Below are 27,141 nucleotides of genomic sequence, written 5' to 3' on the forward strand. Positions count from 1 at the left end.
AGCCACTGGGAATGTGTGTGGGACCTGGGACACTGAGATCTGGTGCTGGTGCCCTATGTCCTGCCCAGGGGTGAGCGGGAAGAGGAGGACAGGAGGACCCCAGTGCTGGTTTGGGCACATGGGAGGAGGAGCAAGGGAAGGACCCAATCCTGAGTCTAGATCCAGCCCTGTCTTCTCCCTGCTGTGTGACCTTGGGCAAGTTATTGAACTTCTCTGTGTCCCAGATGCTTGTCTGTAGAACAGGGATGTCACCTCCCATCTCCGGGGGTGGTTGTGAGGATACAGCCCATAACGAGGCTGTCTGGAAAGTGCTGCGTGTGGCAGGTGCTGATGGAGGGTTGTCCCTGTCGACAGAAAGGAGGAGCCGTGGGATCTAGACAGGCACTCGGGTCATGTACTAGCCTGTGTTGTACCAAGTCTGTGTGTCTGCTCTCGTATCCTGGAGGAGGGACTGTGCCACCCCGAGGGGCGGTGTGATGGTTACAGGAGTGGCACCCATTTTACAGAAGAGAAAATGGAGGCAAACTGTGAACGTCACTTGCGAGAAAGCTGGCGGAGCTGACTCACAGGCAGGACGACTCCCGGCCCTGCCTCCCTCCCTGGTCCCTCCTGATCCCTCTCGGCCTCCCTCTGCCCCCTCCCCCCAGCTGTGGCCGGGAGCCCCTGACTCCCGGGTTCCCCAGCGCCCCACAGTCCACAGCCTGCCTGTGCCGGCCCAGCAATGCCATTCCTGAGTTTGTCCCCTGCTTTGCCAAATCCATTCCTCCTCCCCTCTGTCAGCAAACGGGCTGGTGACCTTCGGAGAGGGTGGGAAGGACCGTCTCGTCCAGCGGCTAACACTCGGGGAGATTCCATCCATCCTGCAGGGCTGTCTAAAGTCGGCTTCCCCTGGGACGAGGCTTCGAGGGGAAGCCATTTATTTGGGAAGGGCTCCCAGGAGCGAGGAGAGGAGGAAGCAGCAACTGTGACATTGAGCAGGTTACGGCCGGGACACCTGGCGCTTATCCCCTGGGGACGGTGGACAGAGGCGTAAGCTCCCCGTCCTCCCCTGGGTGTGTGAGCAGCTGCCCGTCACTGGGTCACTGGGTGGCGGTCCCCGGGACCTCAGCCTACCCCATGGCGTGTGAACCGGCTGCTGGGCCCAGAGAGCCTCGGGACAGGGCAGGTGCCATGGCCTGGGGACTGTGCAGCCCTGGCTGTGCATCCTGGTGCTGCCACCTACTAGTTGGGTGGCCTCGGGCAGGTCACCTCTGTTGCCTCATCTGTAACAAGAGTCTGTCCCCCCTGCCCAGCACCTCCAGGGCCGTCCCCGCAGGGCACTCCCTTCCCCACAGCTACCCGGAGATGGCGCTGCGCTGTGGGGTGCTCACCCCTGGGCCGCCCACACCTAGGCGGGGTCGGGGTCACCATGAGGGGCCTCTCAGCTGCAGAGCCGGTGGGGGGACCGCCTGCCGCCCCTCCTCCCAGCCCATCCCTGGGAGCCCAGAGCAGGGCTGGGGAATTAAAGCCATAAACAAGGCAGATGTGGCATCCGTCTTTTTGACAGCCCTGCCAGCCAGGTGATGGCTGGGCGGAGGAGGCACGGTTTACGAGGAGACAGGGAAAATCTACTGCCTGCTGCTCCCGGGGAGGGGAGCTGGGGGGGGCGACGGCGTAGGATGGCTGGGGATGTGTGGGGGACGCCAATCACCCCGCCTGTGCCAACAGCCACAATAACAACAGTAATAAAAATGGAAGAATAATAACAGCGAATATTTACATAGCACCGTTAATTGAAGAGTGCAGTTTGTGCCTGATTCTGGGGTTTGGCCTTTTATCTTTACAAAAACCCATTTCACAGACAAGTAAACTAAGGCCCCAAGAGGTTAAGGACTTGCCCCAGGTAGTAAGAAGCAGAGCCGGGATTTGAACCCCAGAGCCATCTGGCTCCAGAGAGGCCCCCCCCCCAGGCCAGCTGATGTCCCAGCCCCAGGTCACCCCAGACTCTTTTGCAGAATCTTCCCAGCTCCACATCCCCAGAGGAACCAAGGGAGCCTCCCTCCTGGGGACAGGAAGGGACCCATGTTTGGGAGCACCTACTGTGCACCTTCTATGAACCATACGAAGAGCCTACTGTCACTCAGGCCTTCAGCTGCATGGTGGTGACAGGGATCCTGGCCCTGCCCCTCAATGCTCCTTCTCACCTGTTTAGCCAGGAGACCAACCAGCACTGATTAAGAGGCTGACTATGTGCCCAGCCTATGCTAGGCTTGGTCAAGGGGACAGACCTGCTTTGGAGAGTCCCCCAAGCCCTGCAAATGGCAGATAATCTGGCCTTGCAGACAAGGTAGCAGAGGGTGGGGTGGCCTGGCAGCCAGTGTCATGGGCTCCAGGGCAGGCTATCCATGAGGCCAGAGGAGGACCCAGGACTCCTGGAGGAAAACAGAGTACTGAGGCCGGGCATGTTGCCTCTTAAGTCAGGAGGTGTCACTGAGGAGGCAAACCTTCAGAGACAAGGAGGCAGAGGAAAAATGAGACATGTGGGAATCTAGGAGAGAGCATGTCAGGTAGAGGACAGCACGTGCAAAGGCCCTGAGGTGGGCTCAAGCTCAGCAGGTCTGGGGAGCCGTGAGGAAGCACTGAGCAGAGCAACAGTGGGGACATGAGGTCAGAGAAGTGGGGAGAATCACGAAGGCCGAGTGGGTAATTTGAAGAGCCTTAGTATCTTTCACAGGATGAGAATAGCCACTGCAGGGCTTGAGAGAATGGAGGGGACCTGGCTGCTGCCTGCGGAGGAGGTGGGGCTCAAGGGCAGAGTGGGAGACGGTGAAGACACTGGTACTACGCCCTGGTGGGCGGTGCCAGGGCCTGAGGCAGGGGTGTGGAGTTTGCTGAAGAATTTAAGGGGAGAGAAAGGTGACAGGAAGTCAAGGGTGTCTCCAAGGTCCCTGGCCCAGTCTGCAGGTGGAATGGCCACTCTGCCTGAGATGAGCCGCGGGAGGAGGAGCCGGCTGGGAACTTGGACGGTGAGGAGGTGGCAGGGCACAGAGGGGGCTGTTGGGAGAACCCAGAGGGGCCAGGGCCGAGCCCTGGACACGGGGAGGCTGGGGGCAGGGCAGGGGAAGTGGGGGGCAGCAGGAACTTGAGCATGGGGTTCTGGAGGTGCAGGGAGCCTCGGGGAGCCCAGGGAGAGGAGGACCTGGGCTGGACCACTGGACTTGGCCACTTGGGGTCCTTGGTGACCGCCGTGAGCTCAGTGTCCTTGGAGAGGCGGGTGCAAAGTCCAGAGCTGGTCGGGAGAAAATGGAGCCGAGAAATTGCTGCCCGGGATTGAAGCAGCGGGAGAGGACAGGCGGGGCCCGGGCGGCGGGGGTCCTGGGGATTTCCACGCTGAGTGATGGGGGCTGTGCGGCCGGGGTGGGGGTCACCAGGACACAGATGGGCTCTGCCTACGGCTGTTAGGGAGAGGTGGGCTGCCTGTTAGGGAGAGGTGGGCTGGCCCTGGGGCAGGGGGAGGCCTCGGAACCAGGGTGGGGTTGGGGACCCGTCTGTCCTGGGCTCTGGCCTGGGTAGGTGTCAGGTGTGGCCTCTGCTGCAGGTGTGACTCCCCTCCTGTGGCCCCAGGTGCCATTCACTTCACAGACAAGGACACCGAAGCTCAGAGAGGCTGGGGATCTCCCTAGGCCCGGCCAGAGGTGGACGGAGGGTGATCATGTCCTGCTTCTCAAACTGGGGTCTGTGGGCATCTGGGGACGGATCCCTGCGGTCAGACTCTTTGGGGACCCAGATGTTTCGGGAGGATCCATAAGGTTCACGGTTTCATTTTGAGGGCGTCCTGAAGTGACTTCCACCAGCTCCAAAGTCCCCAGCTCTCTGCTGAAGTCATCATTTGCAGTCACTGTCAGAGTCACCGTCAGAGCTGGGACTTGAGCTCTGAGGCCAACCTTGTCATCCTGGGTCGTACCCGCGGGGACCCACAGGGTCGTTTACACTCTAATGCTTGCAGCTGGCTCCAGGTGGAGGAGCCGGCTCTGCCCCACAGAGCCCCTGGGCTGGACGGTGAGCCCCTGGCGGCCGGGTCGGGCCTCCGCTGGACATACTGCGTCACCTTCCTGAGCTTCCATTTCCTCATGAAATGGCCACCCCGTGTGTGCCAGCTGTCCCCCCAGACGCTGGGGTCCAGCATCCCCTGGGACAAGAGGGAGTTGGTATGGATCTGGGGCCGAGTTTGGGGGACAGAGCTGGGGATGAAGGAGGGGCCGAGTGGCTTGGAGATGCCCCAGGGTCCAGGGAGGGACCCGCAGAAACGTGGTGTGTCGCCGAGAGCAGGAGGGTGACCGGCCCGGGATCCCTGGCTGGGGACTTCGGGGAATCCTGGGCAGGATCAGGTGACAGTGATCCTGACCGCAGGAGCAGGACTGGAGGAGCCTTCAGAATGCCCTGGTGGGTCAGGGGGCGGGAGGACGGCTCAGCCGCGGCAGGAGGTGGGTGGGGAGGAGGGAGGCGCCCCTCTGCCCCTCTGTGCAGGCCACTGGGTCTGGTCCAGTGCACTGGGCATCCATCCCATGTCAGGCCATGTGGGTCAGCACCGGGGCCAGCCTGTGCCAGCTGCACAGGACAGGGTGGGGAAGCCACGGCGGGAGGTTGGCCTCAGGGACCGGGCATCTTCCAACAGGAGAGAGAGGGGGGCGAGGGGAGCTGTCTGGGCACAGGTGTGGCTCTGGGGGCCACCTCCTCGTCTCCCTCAGTCTCGAGCAACCCCTCAAGGCCAGTGTTACCACCTGGGCCTCACGTCTGCGGAGGACACAGAGGCCTCAGGAGACCGCTGCTTGGCCAGGATCCCATAGCTGGTCTCCTGGGGGCATCCCGGGCCCTGGACCTGCTCTCTGACGTTTCCTCAAGGGACAAAAACTGGTGTGTGTGTGTGTGTGTGTGTGTGTGTGTGTGTTTGCAGAGGCAGGTTCATGTGTGTAGGTGTGTGTGGTGTGTGCATCCATCTACATCTGGTCTCACTCAGGAGCATGTATATGTTTATGCAGATGCTGTCGGTCCCCCGCCACTGTCCCCAGTACCTCAGCCCTCACACCCTGTGGTATGAGTAGGCTTGATGCTCCTGGGGGCATCCCTGGCCTGAGACTGACCAGATGGGGTGACCCTGAGGTGCCCTCTGCACAATCTCCTGGAGGTCCCCAGCGGGACTGACCCCCACCTGGTTTTGGCGACCTTGCCTCCCAAATAAGACACCTGCCATGTTGTGTGTATGACTTCCGTAAATGCGTGCAGGTTCGTGCATTGGCTACTCTGCATGCGTGGATGCGCGTCTGGGTGGCTGTTTTGTGTACCTGGTGCGAGGCCCCTGCGTGCACCAGCAGACCGCGGCTGGCCAGGGAGCCGTGGGGAGGTGACGGGGAGACAGGGAGGGCTCTGATTATTTCAACCTTGAAAACTCATTTCAATTACAATTTACAACCTGCAGACAAAGGCTGCAGTCACCGTAGTAACCACAGCTCCAGGGTTTGACGGAGAAAATCCTCCCGATGGTTCCCCGGCTGGCTGTCACCCGTGGCGGAGCCAAACACATCTCTGCCTCACTGTGCCCCGGGACACAATTAGGACATCTTCAAACTGTTGCTGCTGTCAGTGCCGCCATGTGTCTGGAATTTATCTCCCTCAATAACTCTCAGATATGCCAGTCGTGCTCCTTCCCAGAGCTGCGGGTCCTGGGCTCCAGGACCCCACCTGCCCACGGGAGGGAATGTTCTAGACCCCTCCCTCCACTGCTGCCTACTGCCTCTGGACCTGCCGCAGTGCTCCTTCACCCCACTGAAGCCTGGCCAGGCAGGGGCAGGGCCTGGACCCCAGGGGAGGGGCCGGGGCAGGGCAGGGCTGTTCAGGAAGTGGACTCCTTTGGAGTCAAAGAGATTTGGGTTCAAATTCCCTCCTCTTGGCCTCACCGTGGGAGTGTGCTTCGTCTGACACTGTTGGGTGCTGGGGGTTGCAGGTGAGGGGCCCCCGGGCCTGGAGTCCAAGCTGCCATTTGAAAGAGGGCATGGGGGGGGAGAGAGAGAGAGAGAGAGAGAGAGAGAGAATATGCATGCTCATGGCTTGGTGTCCCCTTTGCAGGGCACTCGCTGCCCCCGGTTGTCTCATGTAACAGGATTGGCCTGGAGACAGTCAGGCCAAGGCGGGCAGCTGTGCAGAGGTCTCCGGGATCCCCGGGCCGCACCACCGGGAGGCCGGGCGCGAGGCTGCTGAGGGTCTGCAGGACCCCGGACCCCTTTTTGCAGGAGCCACCCCAGGGGGGGAGCGCCTTCTTGGCAAGGATGCCCCTGGGGGATGCCCACCCTCCAGCAGCAACCCTGGTGGCTTTGTGAGCCCAGCAAGAGACCTGGAGGGACCCAGGAATGGAGATTCAGCGGGGGCCTCTGAGGAGGGACCTGGGGGGCAACCGGGGAGAGGAGAGACCCAGGATGGCTTAGTGGGGGAGCTGCATCTCCCCAGAGGGGAGCCAGCCTCTGTCACCTGAGGTGTCCTTGGCCTTGGGAGAGTGCTGTCTCTTCCTGCAGCGGCCGGCCGCAGCCTCCCACTCTGTCCCTGCTTAATAATTGATCTCTTCTCCGCTGCGTCGGGTGTGGTGGGAGCTGCCGGAGCGAGTGCTGGGGCTGGGGGTCGGGGTGCACATGGGGTCTGGCCTGGCTGCAGGAGTTGCTTTCCAAGGGAACCTGCCCTTTGGGCACAGGTTGTCCCTTTTCTTTCTCTCTTGGCTCTTCAGAACCTGGGGTCAGAGGCCTTGGACAGAGAGGCAGATGGAGAAGCTGGAGAATGTGTCTCAGGCTCGTCCCCTTCTGTTTGTGCTTGACCTAGAAATAGTGCTGCTGAGCTCGCAGCGTCACATCAGAAAAGAGGCCTCGGGTCAGATGCGGCCCGAGGGAGGCAGGGTGGGGTCTGGAAGCTGGGAGCACTCAGCAGTGGCCAGAGGCCCAGCTCCCTGGCCGTGTGACCGGGGCTTCCCTCTCCAGGCCTCGTCTTCTTGGATGTAAAATGTCAGTGGGGCAGGTGACCCCTGGCCCCAGCGTGGCGAGTCTGTTATTTATTTATGTCTGTGGTTCTTTGCAGCTTGGGGAGTTGACCCCAGGGATGCTTGACCGGCTGAGCTACATCCCCAGCCTTTTTTATTTTTTATTTTGAGATGGGGCCTTGCTGAGTTGGCCTTGCACTTCCCGTCTCCCCGTCTCCGTCTCCTTCCAGAGGAGCTGGGGTCACAGGGGTTGTTCCACGATTTCTAACATCCACCTGGCCATCTGTGAATGTCTAACCTGAGCTTGGCCGAGCAGGGTGTGGGCTCCTGGCCGGCAGGTTAAACCCAGTGACCAGGCTGGCCGAAGGGTGACGTGCCACAGGCCAGTCAGCCCCGTTCCTGGGGGTGGTGACTGTCCTTCCTGGTGTGGGGGGGTTGGATGGTGGGGTAGGTCACAGGGAAAGGCAGTGGGAACTCTGCACCTGGGTCTGCCTCTGAGATGTCCCAGGCCAGAGACGGACACAGTGACTTCTGGAACCCCGGGGGAATCAGGGCCTAGTGCCAACACTGGCCCCCCTGGGAGCTGGGGGTGGGGCTTATGAAGGTCAATTTCCTTCTTCCGTCCTTGAGAGGAGACTGTGGGCCCGGCAGTGTGCAGAGGCTGTGGCCTTGGGAGCGAAGCCAGGCTTCCCCAGGGCTCTGTCCACCTCCTCTTGTCTCCCTGCCCTCGTGTCCTCTCCTTGGTGACCCCAGCCTTCCTCTCCTGCTCTCCCCACCTGCTGCCGCCCCTCCCTGTCTAGCGTGGTGTACAGGCTCGGGCAGGAGTGTCCGTGTCCAGGTCCCGCTCTGTGTGCTCCCACAGCGTTGCCAGCTTCTCTGGGCCTCAGTTTCCCCCTCTCTCTGGTGGGTCCATGACCCAGGTCATAGCATTGTTGGGAGGTAAAGCCCGTCGCCACCCAGCCCAGGCCTGGCCTGTGGCAGGTGCTCATTAGGAGCTGGGAGTGCTAGTCATTGGGGCCCCTGGCAGAACCACCTCCTCCAGGAAGACCTCCTGTGCTGCTCCAGCCCAGAGATCTCGTGGCCACCTCAGAGGCCTCCCTTGTGACCGCTTGCACTCAGCATTACATGCTGGTCGTCCACTCTGTGCCCAGTGTTTCTGTACCTCACCTCACTGCAGCCTCATGCCTCTGGGGCAGTTATGATCCCCTTTCTATTGACAAGGACCTAGAGGCCTCTGGCAGCCAGGAGTATCGGGGGTGGCCAGCACCCCACCAGATAGTTTCCTGCTCAGAAGGTGTGAACCACCTGAGAAAAAGAAAATCTGGAATAATTAGTAAAGAAATAAGAGCCAGAAGTTAGACTTAAAAGCGAAGATGGCCTGAGAGGTCCTGCGGGCCCACAGGAGCCAAGCTGGACAACTGGCAGCTGCTCCAGCTCTTGATTGACAGAGCATCCAAGGCAGGATTAGGCTTCAGGGGCGGAGTCTTGCTTGGTGGTGTCCAGCAGTCAACAGGTTGATGGGCATCTTGGAAGCCACACCCACCTCTGAGAGGCCCTGGGGCTGTGTGGCTTCAGCGGGTCACCCGTGTCCAGTGCAGCGCTGATCCTGGCCTAGCGGAGTAGGAAGTCACATGTAGTGGGCAGTCGGTCTCAAAACAGCAGGGTCAGCTGCGCTGACCAACACCAGACAGTCCTGCCCAAAGGCTCCATGTCGATTTGGGTCTCACATATTTCATGCATGGCTCCTGGCACAGGAGCGTCACACAGCCACGGTGCAGAGCTTGGGTGGGCACCGAGGACAGGTCAGACTCTCGAGGCCTGGAGGGCTGTGACAGTTGACAGTGAGGGGGTGATGGAGGCCGTTCCCCATTTTGCCAAGTTCTCCCACCCCGGCTCCTGGGGGAGGCTGTTACTGAGGTGGAGATGGAATGGCCGGGGATGATGGTGACTCAGGTGTCTGGAATGGCTGGAAACCACTGAGGGCATCAGGAGACCGGACAGTCTCCCTGGGCCTCCGTGTCCCCACCTGCAGCCTAAGATGAGCTTGGCGTCCTCTGGCTGGAGTGGCTGTCCGTGGTGAGCTGCTTTGGGAGCACAGCTCTCCTCTATGACAGACACAGTCCTGTCCTGGCTGTTCCTCAGCCTGAGAGGTGCAGCTGCTCCACACCCACAGGGTGGCAGGTGACGGGGCGTCCTGGCTGTTCTGGGGTCCCGGGGAACCCAGCCATGAGTGGTGCTGTGGCAGGACAGCGCAGGCTCTCATCTCCTTGGTGCCCTGCAGGACCAGCTCCCGGGGTGGCAGAGCAAGCCCTGGTGTGCACAGACTGGCTGGGCCACCCCTCCAGGCCCCAGCTGGCTGCTTGGTTCCACTGTGAGATGGGGGGACTCATAGGCACCCCATCCTGGGGGGCTCTTTGCAGATCGCGAGCGCATCGGGCAGGACTCGGCATACGAACAGGAGGGGAAGGTGCAGTTTGTGATCGACGCTGTGTATGCCATGGGCCACGCGCTGCACGCCATGCACCGAGACCTGTGTCCTGGTCGCGTGGGGCTCTGCCCCCGCATGGACCCTGTGGACGGCACCCAGCTGCTTAAGTACATCCGAAACGTCAACTTCTCAGGTGGGGACATGGCGCAGGGCACTGCTTGACCCCGGGGTCCTGGGCCATGGAGGTGGGAAGGAGTCCTGGGGCTCCTGGGTGGGAAATGGGAGTCTCCTCAGATACCTCCAGGAGGAGGGACCCCGAGATGTTCCACGGAGGGCCCCCCCAGAGATGTCTCCGCCTCTGTGTAGAGGCTCAGCGAGACACCCCACCCACAGGCATCGCAGGGAACCCCGTGACCTTCAATGAGAATGGAGATGCCCCTGGGCGCTATGACATCTACCAGTACCAGCTGCGCAACGGCTCTGCCGAGTACAAGGTCATTGGCTCCTGGACCGACCACCTGCACCTCCGAGTAAGCGGGGCGGGAGGGGCCTGTAGGGGCTCACACCATCCCAACCTGTGGGCAGGCACCAATGGAGGGCGTGGCTGCCAGTCGGGCCTCCTTCCCAGGGTCTCTCCCAGACCCACACCCCAAAATAGAAAAGGGTGTCTGGAGTTTTTTTGGGGGTGCATACTGGGGATTGAACTCGGGGACACTCAACCTCTGAGCCCCATCCCCAGCCCTATTTGTATTTTATTTAGAGTCAGGGTCTCACTGAGTTGCTGAGGGCCTCACCAGTGCTGAGGCTGGCTTTGACTTGGGGTCCTCCTATCTAAGCCCCCTGGAGCCACTAGGATTACAGGCGTGTGCCATCGTGCCCGGCAGTGCCTGGAGTTCTGCTGCCCGTTCTGTGCCTTGTCCTCTCCCACGACTCAGGGGTTTCCAGGCTGCTCCCCAAGGGAGCCTGGGGGCTCTGGAGAGAGGAATTCACACACGCAGACCTGGCCAGAGGCTTGGCAGGAGGGGCCATCTGGGGAGTCTGCGTCTGGACAGAGAGTGAAGTCTCATGGTGGGGCACAGAGAGGCCCGGGGTTTCTGGCATTGGCCGTGGCCAGGGAGTGAGTCCCCATCCCTTCAGACCACGCTAGATGGCAGTCATTTTTCTGGGTTCTCCTAGTCACACCTTCCCAGCTCACAGAATGACCCAGGAATGCAGTGGCTTTACCTCTAGCCCTCAGTGTCCCTATCTGTGAAATAGAGGCATGTTTGGGAAGAGAAAATGTCTCCAGTTCCTTCCTTAGGGACACCTCTGTGGACATGTCGCTGCCCTGCAAGGGTGAAGGGGTGAGCTGTGCTCTGGCGGGCACAGTGTGACACCTTAAAGGCCAGACTGAGAGACCATGCTGGGAGAGCTTCATGGTGTCCCCATGTCCTCCTGCGACACTGGCTAGCCCCCAGCACCATGCAGTCCCTTCTAGGCCAGAGGACACAGGTCAGGAAAACCAGCCCCGGGGAGGCAAAGGAGCTCTCCCAGAGGCACCCGAGCCTCCTGTGAGGAGGCTCCTGGCTGTGAACACACAGAACAGGGCGGGGGCACTCAGCAAGGTGGAGCCCGACGGGCAATGGAGGTGTCTCCCTGGGGGCAGAGGCAGAGCAGGCCGGCTGCTGGTTCCTGAGCACTGCGTGCACCAGGGCTGTCCTGAGCACGGTGCCTTCCTGTGAGGGTGGCAGCTCCGAGGTAGGCACTGTCATTGTCCCCACTGCCCAGATTGGTTGATGAAGGAGGGGTCTGTGGAGGTGGCCCTGGACTCCTCCCCGAGCAATGCAAGCCCTTGTACTCGGCCTGGCCATCTCCAGGGCCCAGCCTGGCCCAGCCCGTGATGCCCTCCTGGTCCTTGGTCCCCCTTGCCTGGAGGCCCAGATGGCGGTCAGCTGCTGGAGCAGCGGGCTGGCTGGGCCTGGCTGCTTTCTCCTTAGGTGGCTTTGGTTGGGCTGCACTGTGGGCCCTCTGGGACCCGCGGGGGAGGCTTCTGCTACCTGACACTGTCTTCCCCAGGGGCTGAGCTAGGGCGTCTCATTACAGCCGAGCCTGGCTGCCCAGGTGTGGCCATCTCTCCAGCAGCCAGGGCAGCAATGTCCTGTCCTCCTGGAGCTGCTGTTTCCATGAAGTATTAAAATTGTCCCATGAAGACCTCCAGGGGACTGCCCTTAAGTAAGGAGGGGCAAGGTGCAGTCCTACCTGCTGTGGGTGAGTCAGATGAGAAAACGAAGGCCCAAGAGGCCAAGGTCCTCTTCAGGGCTGTGAAGTCCCTTAGCCACAGAACCGTGATCCTGGGACTTGACCACCTCTGCCATCCTTTCCCTGGAACCACGGAGTTTTCCAGAACACCCACCATCGTCCTGTGTCTTCCCCTGCGGGGGACTCAGTGGGCAGGGATGGTGAGGGCCTTTTCATTCCTCCAGACCCTGTGCTGGTCACTGCTGTCCCTCCGGCTACTGGGGTGACACATTTTGTAAGGCCCAGAGCCACAGAACAAATCTCTTATAAAGATTCTCTTCCCACCTGCCACGAGGCTGGCTCTGGGTTCCCTGCTGCTTTTCTCTGCTCTGAAACCCTCTGAGCAGCCCCCAAACCACTGGCTACATTTCTCGAGGACCACCCCCAACTTGGGGCCAGGTGGCTGGGCTCCCCCGGGAACGAGCTCCCTGGCAGCTGCTGGTTTAGAGCAACGCGTTGAACCAGGCCCCGAGGTAGTCGGGCTCCCTCTGCCCTGCGCGGCCCTCCTCGGCTCTTTGGGGCCACGTGTTTACTTTCCAGATGTTGTGGCACTTTCAGCAGGGAGCGACAGCACTCTGTGACTTCTTTGCTCCCAGCGTTTGTATCTTCAGAGACGTGGAATGTGAGCAGTGCTAATTTAGAGCAGGATGTAAGGAACGCTACCCCCTGGGCGCCGGTCCAGTGTCCTCTGGTTAAATCCTGGTTCCTCCTACTCTCTGCGCGGCCTGTTCCCTCTGCCCCTGGGCGGAAGCCCCACGGGCTGAGCTGGGGCAGCGCATCTCCTGCTCTGAAGTGCCTGCCAATCATGGGCTGCGGGGGTCCTGCTGGAACACAGATCCCGGGGTGGTCCCTGGGGTGGGCCTGAACGTACATTTCCCTGGGTGCTGCTGCAGCTATTGCTGGCAAGGCCTCAGGGACTGGGAATCAGGATGCTGAGTTCTGTGCCCTGCTGTCAAGCCTCCGTGTGACACTAGGTTGTCACTACTGCTCTCTGGGCGCAGTGTCTCCATAGGAGTCTTCAGAGTTTTGGAGTCACTTGGGCTGCCCCCAGGTCAGTGTCTTGCCCGGAGCTTGTTTAACTCCAGCTGTCCGATGCAGTGAGTCCTGGTGGGATCCAGGCAGCTGCATTTTGAGCCAACTCATTGTCCCATGTAGGTGTGGGGCACCGCCCCGTGGGGTGGGCGGGGCGCTGGGTGGCACGTCCTGAGATCCACTCTGTGGTGCTGTTGTTGCCAGACAGAGAGGATGCACTGGCCGGGGAGCGGGCAGCAGCTGCCCCGCTCCATCTGCAGCCTTCCCTGCCAGCCGGGCGAGCGGAAGAAGACGGTGAAGGGCATGCCCTGCTGCTGGCACTGTGAGCCCTGCACGGGGTACCAGTACCAGGTGGACCGCTACACCTGTAAGACCTGTCCCTACGACATGAGGCCCACAGAGAACCGCACGGGCTGCCGGCCCATCCCCATCATCAAGCTCGAGTGGGACTCGCCCTGGGCAGTGCTGCCCCTCTTCCTGGCCGTGGTGGGCATCGCTGCCACGCTGTTTGTGGTGGTCACCTTCGTGCGCTACAACGACACGCCCATTGTCAAGGCCTCGGGCCGCGAGCTGAGCTACGTGCTGCTGGCGGGCATCTTCCTGTGCTATGCCACCACCTTCCTGATGATCGCTGAGCCGGACCTGGGCACCTGCTCCCTGCGCCGCATCTTCCTGGGGCTGGGCATGAGCATCAGCTACGCCGCGCTGCTCACCAAGACCAACCGCATCTACCGCATCTTCGAGCAGGGCAAGCGGTCGGTCAGCGCCCCGCGCTTCATCAGCCCCGCCTCGCAGCTGGCCATCACCTTCAGCCTCATCTCCCTGCAGCTGCTGGGCATCTGCGTGTGGTTCGTCGTGGACCCCTCCCACTCGGTGGTGGACTTCCAGGACCAGCGGACGCTCGATCCCCGCTTCGCCAGGGGGGTGCTCAAGTGCGACATCTCGGACCTGTCGCTCATCTGCCTGCTGGGCTACAGCATGCTGCTCATGGTCACGTGCACTGTGTACGCCATCAAGACGCGCGGCGTGCCCGAGACCTTCAATGAGGCCAAGCCAATCGGCTTCACCATGTATACCACCTGCATCGTCTGGCTGGCCTTCATCCCCATCTTCTTTGGCACCTCGCAGTCTGCAGACAAGGTGCGTGGGGGGGGCGGGGGGGAGAGGGGGTGGATGGAGGGCGGGGGGGGGCAGGGGGGAAGGGGATGGATGGAGGGCGGGTGGGGGGTGGGGACACGGCAGCTTCCCAGGCTGCCCCCCAAGCTTCCTGCTGCCCTCTCTCTCTGGGGTGCAAGTCCTTCCCCGGGTTCTGGACTTGCCTCCTCTTCTTCTTTCCCTTTTCCTGCCACTCCACCTTCTCCCTCTGTATCCCTCTCCTTCCTTCCCTCTCTGTGTCCCCTTCCCCTTCCCTTCCCCCCCTTCCTGCCTGCCTGGCCCTCCCTTCCCCTCCCCCTCTCCTCCATCAGCCGGGAGTGCTTGGGACTTGGAGGTGTGACGTGTCTCAGGGGCTCACTTCCTCTCTAGACAGCCCCAAGCTGCCCTGAGGCCCAGCAGCCCGGGCCCTGGCAGTGCCAGCTGAGGGCCGTTTGCCTGGCCTGAGGTCTGCACACTGAGGCCCCGGTGGACTCTGCCCCACACAGCCCCGTGCTGCCTGGGTAACTGGGAAGGGCTGGGAATCACTGAGGCCAGGCACCCTGGCCGACGAGGATCCCGGCTCCCGGCCTGGGCTCCCGTCTAAACGTGGGCTCTGGGCAAGGCGGCTGGCCTTGTTGGCCGGTTCTTCACCATGAGGTGGGGCCACGAGCCTTCCTGCAGTCTTCCCAGGCGCTGTCACAGTGTGAGACAGTGAGTGCAGACTCTAAGGAGTGGGACTGGGGACGCGGGCAGGGCGAGGGACCAGGTCAGAGAGGCGACAGGCCGATGGCAAGACCCAGGGGCTGTGGGGGGGACCCGGCTCCCGTGAGCAATCAGAGAGCCCCGAGGGAGGGCACACCTGGCCACCTGGTTCAGGGTTAGGAGTACGCCGGCTGCTGGTGGGCCCTGACCATGTGAGATGGGAGCAGGGGCTGTGAGGAGGTCGCTGTGGTGGGGGGCAGGAAGTGATGGCAGCAGAAGTGGCAGACGCAGGGGAGTCTGGGTGTCTGGAGAAGAGGTGGCAGCTTCTGGTGGCTCGTGCCCGGGGAGCCCAGGAGTCGTGATGACTCCAAGGTTTTGGTCCAAGTGACTGGGAGGACAGAGTTCCAGTGCACTAAGAAGGGGGAGGTGACAGGAGGCTGTGTGGGGCAGGATCTGGTGTCCTTTGGACATGCCAAGTTTGGGGCACCTACACATGTCCAGGTGCAGCTGTCACATCAGCAGCTGAGAGAGGGTTGACTTCAGGTGGAGACATAACTGGGGACTAGCGTGAAGCTGGGGGCCCAGGCGTGAGCTCTTGGGGATGCTTGGCCTTTAGAGAGGCACTGCAAAACTGCCATGGACGGGGTACCTGTCATGTGCCACCAGGCCCTACTGCAGCTGGCAAGAGTAAGTATCACCACCCCCACTTATAGACGAAGACATAGGCACAGAGAGGTAAAGTGACTTGCCCAAGATCACACAGCCAGTAGATGGCACAACTGGACTTGAACTCTCTCTGTCTAGCTCAGGACCCTCCCTCCCCCAACCCCCACTGCCCCTGCACTGCAGCCCTGGGACACTTTCACTGCCCTGGGACATCCTTGGTAGGCGCCCACTTCTTTCCCTTAAGGGCAGGAGCTGCGTCCTTCACCTAGAATCCCTTGGACTTTGCTCAGGCAAACCTGTAGTGTGTCTTCTGGTGGCAGGTTTGGGGACTGGGGAGCCCCAAGACACAGACCTTGGGCCTGGCAGGGAGTGGCCTGAGGTCTGAGACCAGGCCTGGCTTCAGTGAGGGATGCCATGCCCCCGAGTCTGAGCCAGGTCACTGCCTCCCTCCCCAGCATACAGTGGGACCCAGCTCTGTGGCCCCCACTGTGGGAGGCCCTCCTTGCTAAGGGCAGGAGTAGGCATAGGCCCCATGTCCCTCTGTGCCCGCCAGGTCCCTGGAGCTGGCTGGGTGGCTGGTCCCACCTACCAGGAAGTTGCAGCTTGAGAAATCACCCTGGGCAGCACCAGAGGCCTCTTCCTGCCTCCTTGAGGAGCCAGGACTATGGGGGCCGCAGCTGGTGGGAAGCCCGTGCCTCCCCTGCAATCCCCTCTGCTGCCGCACTCCCTCCCCAGTGGCTCCGGTCATCCCAAGTCTCAGGACCCTCTGCCTTGGGCTGAGGGCCCAGCATCCCCTCCCCGTCTCCAGGCTGCCCACCCGTCTCTGATGCCTTCTTCCTTAGGGTGCCTCAGCATTGAACATGAAAGAGCCCAAGATGATCCCTTCACAGCCCCACAGAGGGACAGAGACTTGAGTGGACCGTCCAGCTCCACCCATGGGGGCATGGACCGTGGTAGCCACCCAGTCCCTCTCTGGGCCTCTGAGTGGCACGGTGGTGGACATACGCTCTGAAGTCCCTGTGGGTTCGGGCCCCAGGCTTCTTAGAGGCTCAGGCAGCCTCCGGGCTGTGTCTGGACCGTGTCACTTGCACCAGAGCTAGGAAAAGCCCCTGTGCAAGCAGCAGATGTGGCCACGGTGTGCATGTTCTTGTATGGGTCAGTGGGGGGGTGGGGCGGTTGTCAGGAGTTGTGACGCAGGTACAGAAGTGTGTGTGGACAGGTCTGAGTGTGCCCTTTTGTGCACGTAGTTGGGCAGTGTGCATGCCGAGGGGTTCCTAGCTGCCAGTGTGCGTATAAGTGTGCAGATTGAGTGTGTGTTCCCAGAAGTGTATTTGCATGCAGATGTGCAAGTGTGGGGGTGCAGTTGTGAGTGGGTACACACAGGTGACTGCACAGCTGTGCTGGAGTGCACCTGGGTAGCGGGTGTCTGCGGCATGAGTGTGCACATGTGAGCTCAGAGGTGCAGGAGTACAGGTGTGCAGTGCGACAGCATGTGCGAGGAGCATGGTGTGTCCCAGGGGTGCTGGCTGAACCGGGCCTGTCCCTGGAGCGCAGGTGCTGACGGAGTGGAGCTGTCTTGCCGCTCTGCTGAGCGGGCGGACGGATTTCCCAGCATTAGCCCGGATTTCCAGGGCTTAGCACGGCAGCCCCGGGCATTACCAGGGCTGTCCTGAGCGGGCTTTCTCCACTGTACTGGTGACTGCTCAGCCAGGTTGGGGCAGGACGTGGTGGCGAAGCCAGCCAGGGTGTGTGTGGGCTTATGGTCTGGTTCTTACAGATTCTGAGAATCTTTGTCCCTAGGGGGTACCCTGGGAAGAAGCCGCGAGCAGCAGAGCTCAGCTCCCTGCCCAGCCCCTGGCACTGACCCCTGGGCCTCCCATGAAACCCGCAAACATTACCTATACAATGACTGCTCTTTCTGTGCCCCTGCCTCCACCAAGTCCAGGGTGGACAACCTCCTGCACTCTGGGAGCCGGTGGCTGGTGAGGATTGTGCAGGGCTCCTCATGAAGGTGGAATGTGACCAGGGATGGTGGAGGTCAGCGTGTAGCCGGCCGGGGATGAGCTGCGGGAGAGAGCTGAAGTCACCGCACTCCAGTGGCCGCCTCTCCTTCTGCCTGCCTTAGGACCCTCCTGGTCCCTCAGGGGTAGCTGCTGGGTTCTGTGGGCCCATTGCTTCTCCGAGAAGGGTTCACCTGCCACCACCTCCTGGTGACCACGTGCACCTTCACATAGGGATGCCAGAAACAACCCAAGCCCGAGGCAGGCTTCAGGGGTGCAGGGGGGTGCCAGGTGCTGGGGTAGGGAGAGGAGCTGTGGTGGGCAGAGCTGGGGTGGCTAAGGGAGCCTGGAGGGCTCATGCCGGGCCCAACAGGTTAGAGGGCGCCTTTGCTCTGTTTGGTCTCTTTGTGCCTTTCCTGTGTTTTGTCATCTGATGGCTCTCGGGCTGGAGGACAGAGCAATGCAGAGCGCCACGACGGCTCAGGGTTAGCACCACTTTCAGGGCCCTTTGTGCAGAAATGGTTCAGAATTCACGATGGCGGCAGCAGGGCATTAAACCACTGTGGGCCCTGCCTAGCACCGGTCCCCATGAAGTCAGATCTGCCTGTTGAGGCGCTGTGCTCAGAGTGGGGCAGACTTGCTCAGCACCCCATAGGCCAGGGCGGAGTGGCACCTGGAGCCCAGCCCCAACCCCTAACACAGCGTCTGCTGCAGGCTCACTCTGCCCAGAGAGGCTCCATCCCAGCCTTGCCAGCTTCTATGGGCCCAGGTGCAAAACCTCCCATCAGCGAGGTGGAGGCAGGGGGGGTAAGATGGGCATCTGACCTTGAACACAGCCTGTGCCCAAGAGCCCCCAGGTGAAAGCAAAGACAGCCCTGCCCTTGGGGAAGCTCCAGTTCAATGAGGGAGACACAGTTTGTCCCCGGGGACCTCCCAGTTGAGAGGGAAGACGCAGATGACAAAGCTGTTCTCAAGCTGCCAGGTCTCCAGTGGTCTGTGATCCTCCTCAGGAACCTGTCCCCCAGGGCCACCTGGTCATCCCCGGCCTGTCCTGCCCTGTCCTGCCGGGAAGGGAGCTCTGTGCTGGGGTGAGCGTGGATAGTGGGTGAGGACTGGGGCTTGCCTGTGTCTGGGGGCACATGCTTACTGGGGGACAGACGAATGTGACTGTGACTGTGGCTCTGTGCAGAACAGTGGAACAGCCTCTCCACCTGCCTCCCTGATGGAGCCTGGCTGCGTCCAGGCCAAGCTGCCAGCAGACACAGGGAGTTGAGGGCTGCTATCTCCTGGGCTTGGGGGCATTGAGGCTGTGTGCCAGGCCCGCAGGTCTTGGCACCTGTGACTACTTAGAGCAGGTTCCATGTGGCCTCGCCATCTGTGCTTGGGTAACCTCATGGTTGGGTCGGTGTTGTCACCCTGGTATAGATGGAGACACTGAGGCCCGAGAGGGTGACTCTCCCGTCAGACCCTCGGACCTCCGGGAGGGGTGGCTGGGAAGGGAGGTCTTTGGTTCCAGTGTCATGAGGCGCTTGTGAGGCTGGGGACAGGACACAGGGAGGAGTATGACAGTGGGACATCTGGCCCCTATCCCCAGGGGCCACTGGTGGGGCCAGGGCCCATGACCTCAGGAAGCCAGTCCAGAGCTATGTCCCCCACTGCTGGTCTGGGTGCAAGTGAAGGTGTCCCTGAGGGCCGGGAAGCCTTCCTGGGGAGGCAGCCCTGGGCAGGGCATGGGCCATCTGATCTGAGGATGGGGACGCTCGACCTCCTCCACACCCGGACCTGGGAGGCGCAGCTTGGGTCTCCCCTGGCACCATCCTGGCTGAGAGGCCAGAGGGTGGTTGAGGCCTGGAGCCCTGGAGGGAACCCCAGGCTGGGGGCGGGGCTGCTGGGCCCACCGGCCCTGCCTGGAAAGCGCCACTATTGAAGAACGGATTACCCGACACCCAGATTAATGGGCTTTCATTTTACTAAACATCTGTCACCGTTAGCGCTGGCACACGAGCGTGAAATGAGCTTTGACTGTGCTGCCACCGCTGTATTGTGCCGGGTGCCGTGGGTTCCATGCCAAGGGCCTGCTCTCCCAGGCTGGCACTTGGGGAGAAGGACAGTCACTGAATGAGGGGCTGGTCTGCAGGTGGTGGCACAGCAACTTGGAGTCATTTCAAGGTACCAACAGGTGGTTGTCACCCTCTGCCCTGTTCGGGGGACCATTCCTGAGAAGGTCAGCCATGGTCCCATAAGGGGCCCTCCTCAAGGATGTCCCCCAGCTAGAATGCAGCTGTGGCAACGCCGTTGTGCTCACCTGCCTGGCAGGGTTCCCACGCTTAGTGTTAGGTCAGGAGCTTCACCCAACAGCCCTGAGGGGCGAGTGCTGGGATTATGGTCCCTGTAGGGCACAAGGACCTGACTTGCCCATGATCACAGCTGGAGCCCAGATTGGAGTCCAGGAACTCTGGTCTAAAGTCCAGCTGCCTGAAGCCAGCAGACACAGGCAGGTCTGTCCCCTGAAGCAGACTCCGGGGTGGGTCCTGGGCAGGGTCTGGGCCGGGAGGCCCTGGCAGAGCTGGCTCTGATGCTGCCACCCGGTCACCTGCAGCTGTACATCCAGACGACGACGCTGACAGTCTCAGTGAGCCTGAGCGCCTCCGTGTCCCTGGGAATGCTCTACATGCCCAAGGTCTACATCATCCTCTTCCACCCGGAGCAGAACGTGCCCAAGCGCAAGCGCAGCCTCAAAGCCGTCGTCACCGCCGCCACCATGTCCAACAAGTTCACACAGAAGGGCAACTTCCGTCCCAACGGGGAGGCCAAGTCCGAGCTCTGCGAGAACCTTGAGGCCCCAGGTGAGTGGCCCCCCCAGCCCCGCCCCGGCCCCGGGACCCGCCCAGCCCCACCTCTTCTGGGGAGGCACTCCTGGCCACGGCCCCTGGCTGCCATCTCTGGGGGCACTCGGAGCACCCCCAGGCCACAGACGAGCACCAGTCCGTAGGGGGCTCAGGGAGAGCTTGGACACCAGGCTGAAGCCCTGCTGTCTCGCCCGTCCTGGTGGCCTTAGGGGAGCAGAGTCCCCTGAACCCTGTGCTGCCCGCCCCCTTCTAGTGGTGGTAATGCTGGCAGTGGGACCCCGGAATTGCCCTTCCAGTCCCTCAGGGAGGACGGGTTGCTCAAGGGGGCCCTGTCACTGGCCGTTTGGTGACCTGGGAGGGGCTCTGGTGCCAGAGCAGCTGTAACACCCCACTTGGCTTTGTCCAGCAGCCCCCTAGCAGGGCCCTGAGAGATGGGGACCCAGGACATGGGCCGGCCAGGACAGGTGAGTGAGGGGCGGGCTGGGCTTTGGGACCTACAGAGGCTGAAGTTCTCAGGTGGCAGTGTGACCCAGGGGTCGTCAGGAGGCTCAGCAGGGGCAGGTCATGCTTGCTTCTCTCCAGGACGAGACGCCTGAGTCGCAGGACCCAAGCCGCAGACCCAGGATGACCGGAGGGAGGGCAGCAGGGACCTCGTTCCCCAGGGCGGCCCGGGTGAAGGGCTGCAGAGGGAGGCAGTGGTGCCTCTCTTCCTGGTGGAACCCGCCCTCGGCCCTCAGTGTGGGGAGCAGGGCAGCCAGGGGCGGGGGCGGGGTGCGAGGACGTGGCAGGACAGGTCCCCGTAGTCGGGCCATGCCTACTCCCTGATGCTCATGTCCTGCAGGCACCCGGAAGGCGGCACTTGACATCATGTGTTTACAGATGAGGACCAGGAGGGGAGGTCACCGAGCCGCCTGCTGCCTCTGCCTTCTCAGACAGATGGGCTCCTCTGCCCGCGCAGTCTCAGGGCCTCCCCAGGCCTCACTCCCAGCTGCTCTGGGGCCGTGTGGAACAGAGAGGTGGCTGTAGTCACTGCAGGCCTTGGCTCCCTCCCTGGGCCTGAAAGTGGCCCAAATGCAGCTCCTTCTGCATCCTCCCCCACTCAAGTCTTGGGAGGCTGTTGTCGGGCCGGGGTCAAGAGCCCTTCTTCCCACAGGTTTCCACCCTGGGGGACCTGGGAAGAGGCCCTGGGCTCCCTCCCTCTAGTGCTGGGGAAGGTCCAGAAGTGACCTTTTTTTGGTACCAGAGATTGGACCTGGGTGCTTAACTACCAAGCCACACCCCTAGCCTTTTTATTTTAAATTTTGAGGTGTCATCTTGCTAAGTTGCTTAGCTGAGCCCAGCTTGAGAGAGGAGGCCCTTGGTTGGTGATTCACCTCACGGTTGCGAGAAACAGGAGACCTTCCGCCCAGGCTGGCTGGGTGCTGCCCATCCTGAGACCCTGGATGAAGCACCTTCCTTACCTCCTCAGCCACGTTTAGTGCGTTGACAGAATAAATCGTAACTGAAAGGGAGGCAAGTCTCCTCCACTTCCAAATGGGGCTTTTCCCTCTCAGAGTCCTTTCCCCACTGAGTGATCTTCACAGGTCCTGAGAGGCCCTGGTTGGGCGAGAGGTTTGATCCTGAGTTGAGGCTCAGAGAGGGTGTATGGCTCTCCTGAAGTCACACAGCAAGATGGCGACTAGCAGACCCCACCATGGTGTCTTTTCCTTGGCTCTGACTCACGAGGCCTCCCTGTCTATGGTCCCCACCTTCTGTGTGGAGCAGTATGCCTGGCTCCTGACACCACCCCCTTTGATTAATACCCTCATGAATCTGGTTCCCTCCAGTCCTACCCTTCCTTACCCCCACTGTGACCCTGGGCCTCCCCTCAGGTGCCTCCCTGGCCCTCCATACCAAGATGGGAAAGGGCAGAGCGTCCTCACAGGACTTCCACTCTGGCCTTCCACTTTCACCTGGATGTCCAGCATCCCCACGCCAAGCCCTCCCCAGGCCTAGCCAGGAAGGGCCTAGAGGCAGAGCCCTTCCTGCACCCACCCGGTTTCCCTCCTCCAGGCCCTGAGCCTGTGCTGGGGCAGGACCTGCTGTGCCTGTGGGCTTCACCCCAGTGCTTCTGAGAGCTGCTTCCAGAAGGGGACAGTAATGGTGCTGCGACAGCCAGAGGGGACGTTTGGGGGCAGGGGCCTCCAAGAGAGCTGTGATGGCCCAACACTGACATTGTCTTTGCGTCTGCTTGGCTGGTTGCCTGAAGCAGGGGCAGCATCCTGGTCCCTGCTCCTGCGGGGGACGGCTGAGAGCTGGCACCCTGCCATGGAGGCCGAGGTGCCCTGGCCCTGGCTGTCTCTCAGTGCGGTGACAGGGGTCATGCAGGCACCCAGCGATGGATTCCTGGGACAGCCAGACCGGAGGAGTTCGAGCAGGAGAGGGGAGGTGTCACTTTTGTGGAGCAGGGACATTTTTCACTCTGTCACTGGCAGGCCGCGTATCTTTAAACAAACAACAGAATAAATAATTGAGGGCCTGATTGCAGGCAGATTGGGCGCGGGGACATGGGGCAACAAATGGGGACTGTCAGCTCACGCCTTGTGCCACCAGCTAATTGTCATCTGAGCCTCCAGTTCCTAGAGAACAGCAAGGAGACCTGTCATCAGTCAAGGGTGGCCGTGGCCCTCTGCCATACCCCTGCCCCTTCACTCTCCTGAAGATGCTCCACAGTGTCACTGTGCCCGTTGTCAGTGTGGCCTCTTGCCCTGCCCTCTGCCCAGCGTTCTATAGGCTCTGGAGCGTCTAATCCACCCTTGGCTGGGAGCCAGCCATGGGGTTTATCATCACCCATTTACAGATGGGCAAAGTGCAGCTCTGAGAGGGTCACTTTGACATATGGCCTTTGGCAGATGCTGTGGCGAGGCCAGGGCTGGCCAGGTCCCCCAGCTCCTGGGCGGACTCTCTTTGAGCCTTGCGTGTAGCTCAGGGGCCCAGGTGGACACACGGCTCCCATTTTTTGGCTGGTGAGACTGAGGCTCACCTGAGGGACTCAGGCCCTGGCTTTTAGCTGAGGGCCGCCTCCCCCGGGCGCCAGAGCCCGTGAACTGGCCTTTCTAGAGGACACCATGGGGAAAGCCTAGCTGTCCCTCTGTCCTGGTGCAGCAGGCTCAGCTGGCGTCCCCTGCAGCCAGGGGTCTAGATGCTGCTGAGCGTTTCTCCCACCTGTGAGTCAGGAGCTGCTGGAGGGCTTTACAGGTTTGGAAACTCAATTTTCTCAGTTCACCCGGGAGTGACGGAGCCCACCCTGGGGGGCCGCTTCTCAGTGACCGGGCCTGCTGCGGGGGTTGGCAGAGCCAGCCGCAGTCTCTTTCTGACCATGGGGGCTTGGGAGGGGTGGAGGAGGTGGTTGGCAGCCCCTCAGGAAAAGAAGCCTCAGCAAAAGGGGCCACCACACTTGCTCTTGCTGCAGGCAGGGAACAGACCCAGCCAAGCAGGGGGCGGACGGTGACTGTTCATCCTCTGCTTGAACACTGCTGTGACAGGCACGCTCCCAGCTCTGGCCAGGAGAGAGCTCCTCTAGCCAGGCTGGAATATGGTCCTCCTGCCTCCCTGCTGTTCCCATGGTGGCCCCAGCTCGCCCCTTCCCCTCCACACACGATGGGCCCCATGGACACAGCAGTGCTGCCTGTACTCGTTTGGTTAAGCTGCTATGACAAAAAGGTCCCAGAACAGAACAGAGACTCAAATCAGACCGATGTTTGTTTCTCTGTGACCTAAGTGTACCGGATGGGGGTCGGAGTGGGGCCCAGGTTCCTTCCATCTTTTTCTTTTGGCTCCCAGTGGGTTGAGGCTAGCTGACCACAGTGTCCATTCTAAGACGGGCAAAGAAGAAGTCCAGGGGACACACTCTGCTTTAGTTAGAAGTTTGCACAAAGTCCCTTCCCTCATCTCATTTGCAAGACTGTAGCCACGGGAGGCCCCACTTCGCTGCCAGGGAGGCTGGGTAACGCAGCCCCCAGTGAAGGCAGGCAGGCAGGCGCACTGGGGGTGCCTTGCAGACCAGCACACTGGTCTCCGGGCTTCCTCTTCTCTAGGCCAGATGTCCCCCTCCTCAGCCGGCAGGTGTGCTTCCTCTTCCAAGCTGACAAGAGCCCAGCAGAGGGTCAGGGCAGCTTCTTCCTTCTGAGCCTGCAGACAGCCCCTCAGCGGGCAGCAGTGCTGCCCCTGGTGACTAACCACTGAGACAGAGCCTGAACCCTGGTGGGACAGGACAAAGCTGAAGTCTGGCTAGAACCCTTGCTCCTCTGGCCTCAGTTTCTCCTCTGTCAAATGGGGTGGCACTTCTTTGGCCTCCTCACTAGGTGCTGTGAGTTCTGTCCTCCAGTATGGTAGGGGACACTCAGGTCAACATCCTCCAGAGCTGACACTGGACTGGGATCTGTGGGGAGAGGGCTCCGGGGGCTGTGGCCAGGAAACAGGAGACACCCAGAGGTCCAGGCCATCCCCAGTTGTGGGGTAGAAGAGTGACAGGCGGACAAAGAGGTCTCAAGACTGGAGGAGGGAACGGGGCGCCAAGAAATGGAAAGGATGAGGCCCAGAGGCCCGGGGCCGGGGCCCTGCAGTTCCTTGGGGCAGAGGGCCACTTCAGTTCTGAGGCAGTTTTCCTCCAGAGCGAGGCGCCCTCTGGTTTTCACCCCTCCCACCACTGCCCCCCCCATGTTTAAGGGACACTCCTCACAGTGCTCTCCCACAGGGCTTGTGGTTGTCTTCCGCAAGACTTCCCCTCTGCGGGAGTTCAAGGTCACACAGCTGCACCACCAATAAGATCATGACATCAGTATGTGGTGGGGCCAGGCAGTGACAGTGGCTCGGTGGCCTCCACAGTGGAGCTGGGGGGTTAGTGAGGCAGGAGGTCCTCAGGACAGCAGCCCTGCCTGGGCAGGGGTGTGGAGGTGGGGACCCTGCGGGGACAGTGGACGTGGTGCTGGGAGCGGGGTCAGGGTCAGCAGGAGGCCCGAGGCAGGCGGGCCGGAGCTGGGGGCCTGGGGCCTGGGTGGCAAGCAGGGCGCCATGTGGAAGGACAGCTGAGGAAGGCGGCCCCTGACCCTTGACCCCCTCTGGTCTCTCTCCTTCCAGCTCTGGCCACCAAACAGACCTACGTCACATACACCAACCATGCCATCTAGCTCAGCTGTGGAGCCCAGCGGCCTAGGAGCCACGCCCCACGGGGAAGGGCACCCAGCTAGAGCTGCTCCTGAGGGCCCGGCGGGGTCCCGCCTGCCGTGGTGCCCACGGACGTGGCTTGGTGCTGACGACAGCGGAGCCCCCAGCCATCGCTGCTGGGCAGCCTGGGCAAGCCAGGCGGGCGACCGGAGGCGGCTGGCGGGCGGGGCTGCTTCGGGCCACAGGAGAGCCTGCGTCCTGGACTGTCACCGCCAGGCCCGAAGCACAGGGGCTCAGATCCTGGGGCCCAGCGCTGTTCTCCCTCCACTGCCTCATCTGTCCTGTTGGTGACTTCTCAGTCTTGCCTCTGTCCCCACCTCTGCATTCTCTGGTATCGCCATTGTTCCTCTGCGCGTCCCTGTCACCTGGGTTCTCAGCTGCTTCTCTACCTTCTCTTTCTGCCCCCCATCTGCTCTGTCCTGCTCCTCTGGCTTCCCTCTCCGTCCCCTCACGTCACTTCTTATGCATTTTTTTTCTGTCCCTCTCATTCTCCTCCAGTCCCCCACCCCGCCATCCTTTTCTGATCCACAAAATCTTCCATGTCCAAAAGAGAAAAAAAGGAAAAAAAAAAAATCAAAACACAAAAAAGCCGAAACAAAAACAAATCTTGAGTGTGTTGCGAAGTGCTGCGTCCTCCTGGTGGCCTCTGTGTGTGTCCCTGTGGCCCGCAGCCTGCCCGCCTGCCCCCGCCTGTCTGCCACGTGTCCTGCCCGCCTGCCCGCCTGCCCCTCCTGCCGATGACACGGAGTTCAGTGCCTGGGTGTCTGGTGATGGTTACTGATGACAATGTGTAGCGCATGATTGTTTTTATACCAAGAACATTTCTAATAAAAATAAACTCATGGTTTTGCACCTGGGCTCCATCCGCTAAGGGCCCTGCAGTGGGACCAAGGGCTCAAGCCACAACAGGGGGCCTGGAGTTAGGAGGAGCGGCTGGGTGATGGAGATGTAGGGTTGGGGGCTGCAAGGGGCTGCTTCCTGGGGCGGGGTGGAATCTGGGGTGCTATGCGAAACCTTGGGTGCGGAAGGGCCAGGTTTTCAGGTGGGGAACAAGGACATTGCAGGACATCCCGGAAACTAGCAGCTGGTGGTCCTCTAGTGAAAAGGATGCCCCACCCCTGCCCTGCAGCCCTAGGGGGAGGCCAGCCCTGCCCTCCTTTCCTGTGCCTCGCCCTCACACCCAGCCCCCAGCCCACCCCATAATCTGAACCTCTCCCTCCTTTTCTTCTGGAGAAACTGGTCCCCACGGCGCCTTCTCCTGCTGGTCTTGTCTCCAAGTCCTGGCCCTAAGCCATGCGTCCTGGAGGCCTGCACATGGCGTATGTGGCGCACAGGTGTGGTACGAGGCTCCCCGCTGCGTTGGTTTGTTCCCACTGCACCCAGTGTGCGCGCTTGTTTGTCTTTCATGTCTGTCTGTTTAGGCCCAAGAGGGTGAGTCTGCATTATGACCCTGTCTTGAGGACCTGTCCCAGGCAAATGACCAGCAGGTCTGGAAGCAGGGAAGGGGGTGACTTAGGGGCTGGGCCCTGCCAGTGGAAATTATAGAGCTAGCTACACAAAGAGGTCACAGCTAGAGCCCAGGGTGCCTGTGCCGCCCCCTGCAGCACCCCTCCCTCCTCCACAGCCAGCTATGGCCAAGGGACTGGAAGAACCTGGGCGGGGACCTGGGCAGGGACCAAGTAGAGGTGAGGCTGAGACACTGAATGGTGCCAGGTGTTACTGCCCCTTAATGAGACTGTCCTTAGCCCAGGGTGTCCCATGCAGCTGTGCTCAGGAAAACTCTCCTCCCTCCACAGGATCTGTGCACTTAATATGTGCTCAGTCAGTGTCTGCGTAAGGGAAGGAGAGGAG

At 61.4% G+C, this 27,141-nt stretch overlaps 1 protein-coding gene across 3 annotated transcripts in view; it reads left to right on the forward strand.

The window, feature by feature from the left end:
- Grm4 (glutamate metabotropic receptor 4) overlaps nucleotides 1–26,055 on the forward strand; it is a 93,672-nt gene extending 67,617 nt beyond the window's left edge. For 2 of the 3 annotated variants that reach the window (XM_076857719.1, XM_076857720.1), the window contains 5 exons: nucleotides 9,418–9,618; nucleotides 9,819–9,955; nucleotides 12,939–13,874; nucleotides 19,836–20,082; nucleotides 25,204–26,055. In XM_076857719.1, the coding sequence (XP_076713834.1) occupies nucleotides 9,418–9,618; nucleotides 9,819–9,955; nucleotides 12,939–13,874; nucleotides 19,836–20,082; nucleotides 25,204–25,253 (1,571 nt within the window). In that variant the 3' untranslated portion in view covers nucleotides 25,254–26,055. Of the gene's footprint in view, nucleotides 1–5,912; nucleotides 5,981–9,417; nucleotides 9,619–9,818; nucleotides 9,956–12,938; nucleotides 13,875–19,835; nucleotides 20,083–25,203 lie in introns of those variants that run through there. The other variant, XM_076857721.1, reaches the window with a different exon arrangement.
- The last annotated feature ends 1,086 nt before the right edge of the window (nucleotides 26,056–27,141 follow it).

This window comes from Callospermophilus lateralis, chromosome 6 (genome assembly GCF_048772815.1).
Source record: "Callospermophilus lateralis isolate mCalLat2 chromosome 6, mCalLat2.hap1, whole genome shotgun sequence".
Taxonomy (NCBI): domain Eukaryota; kingdom Metazoa; phylum Chordata; class Mammalia; order Rodentia; family Sciuridae; genus Callospermophilus; species Callospermophilus lateralis.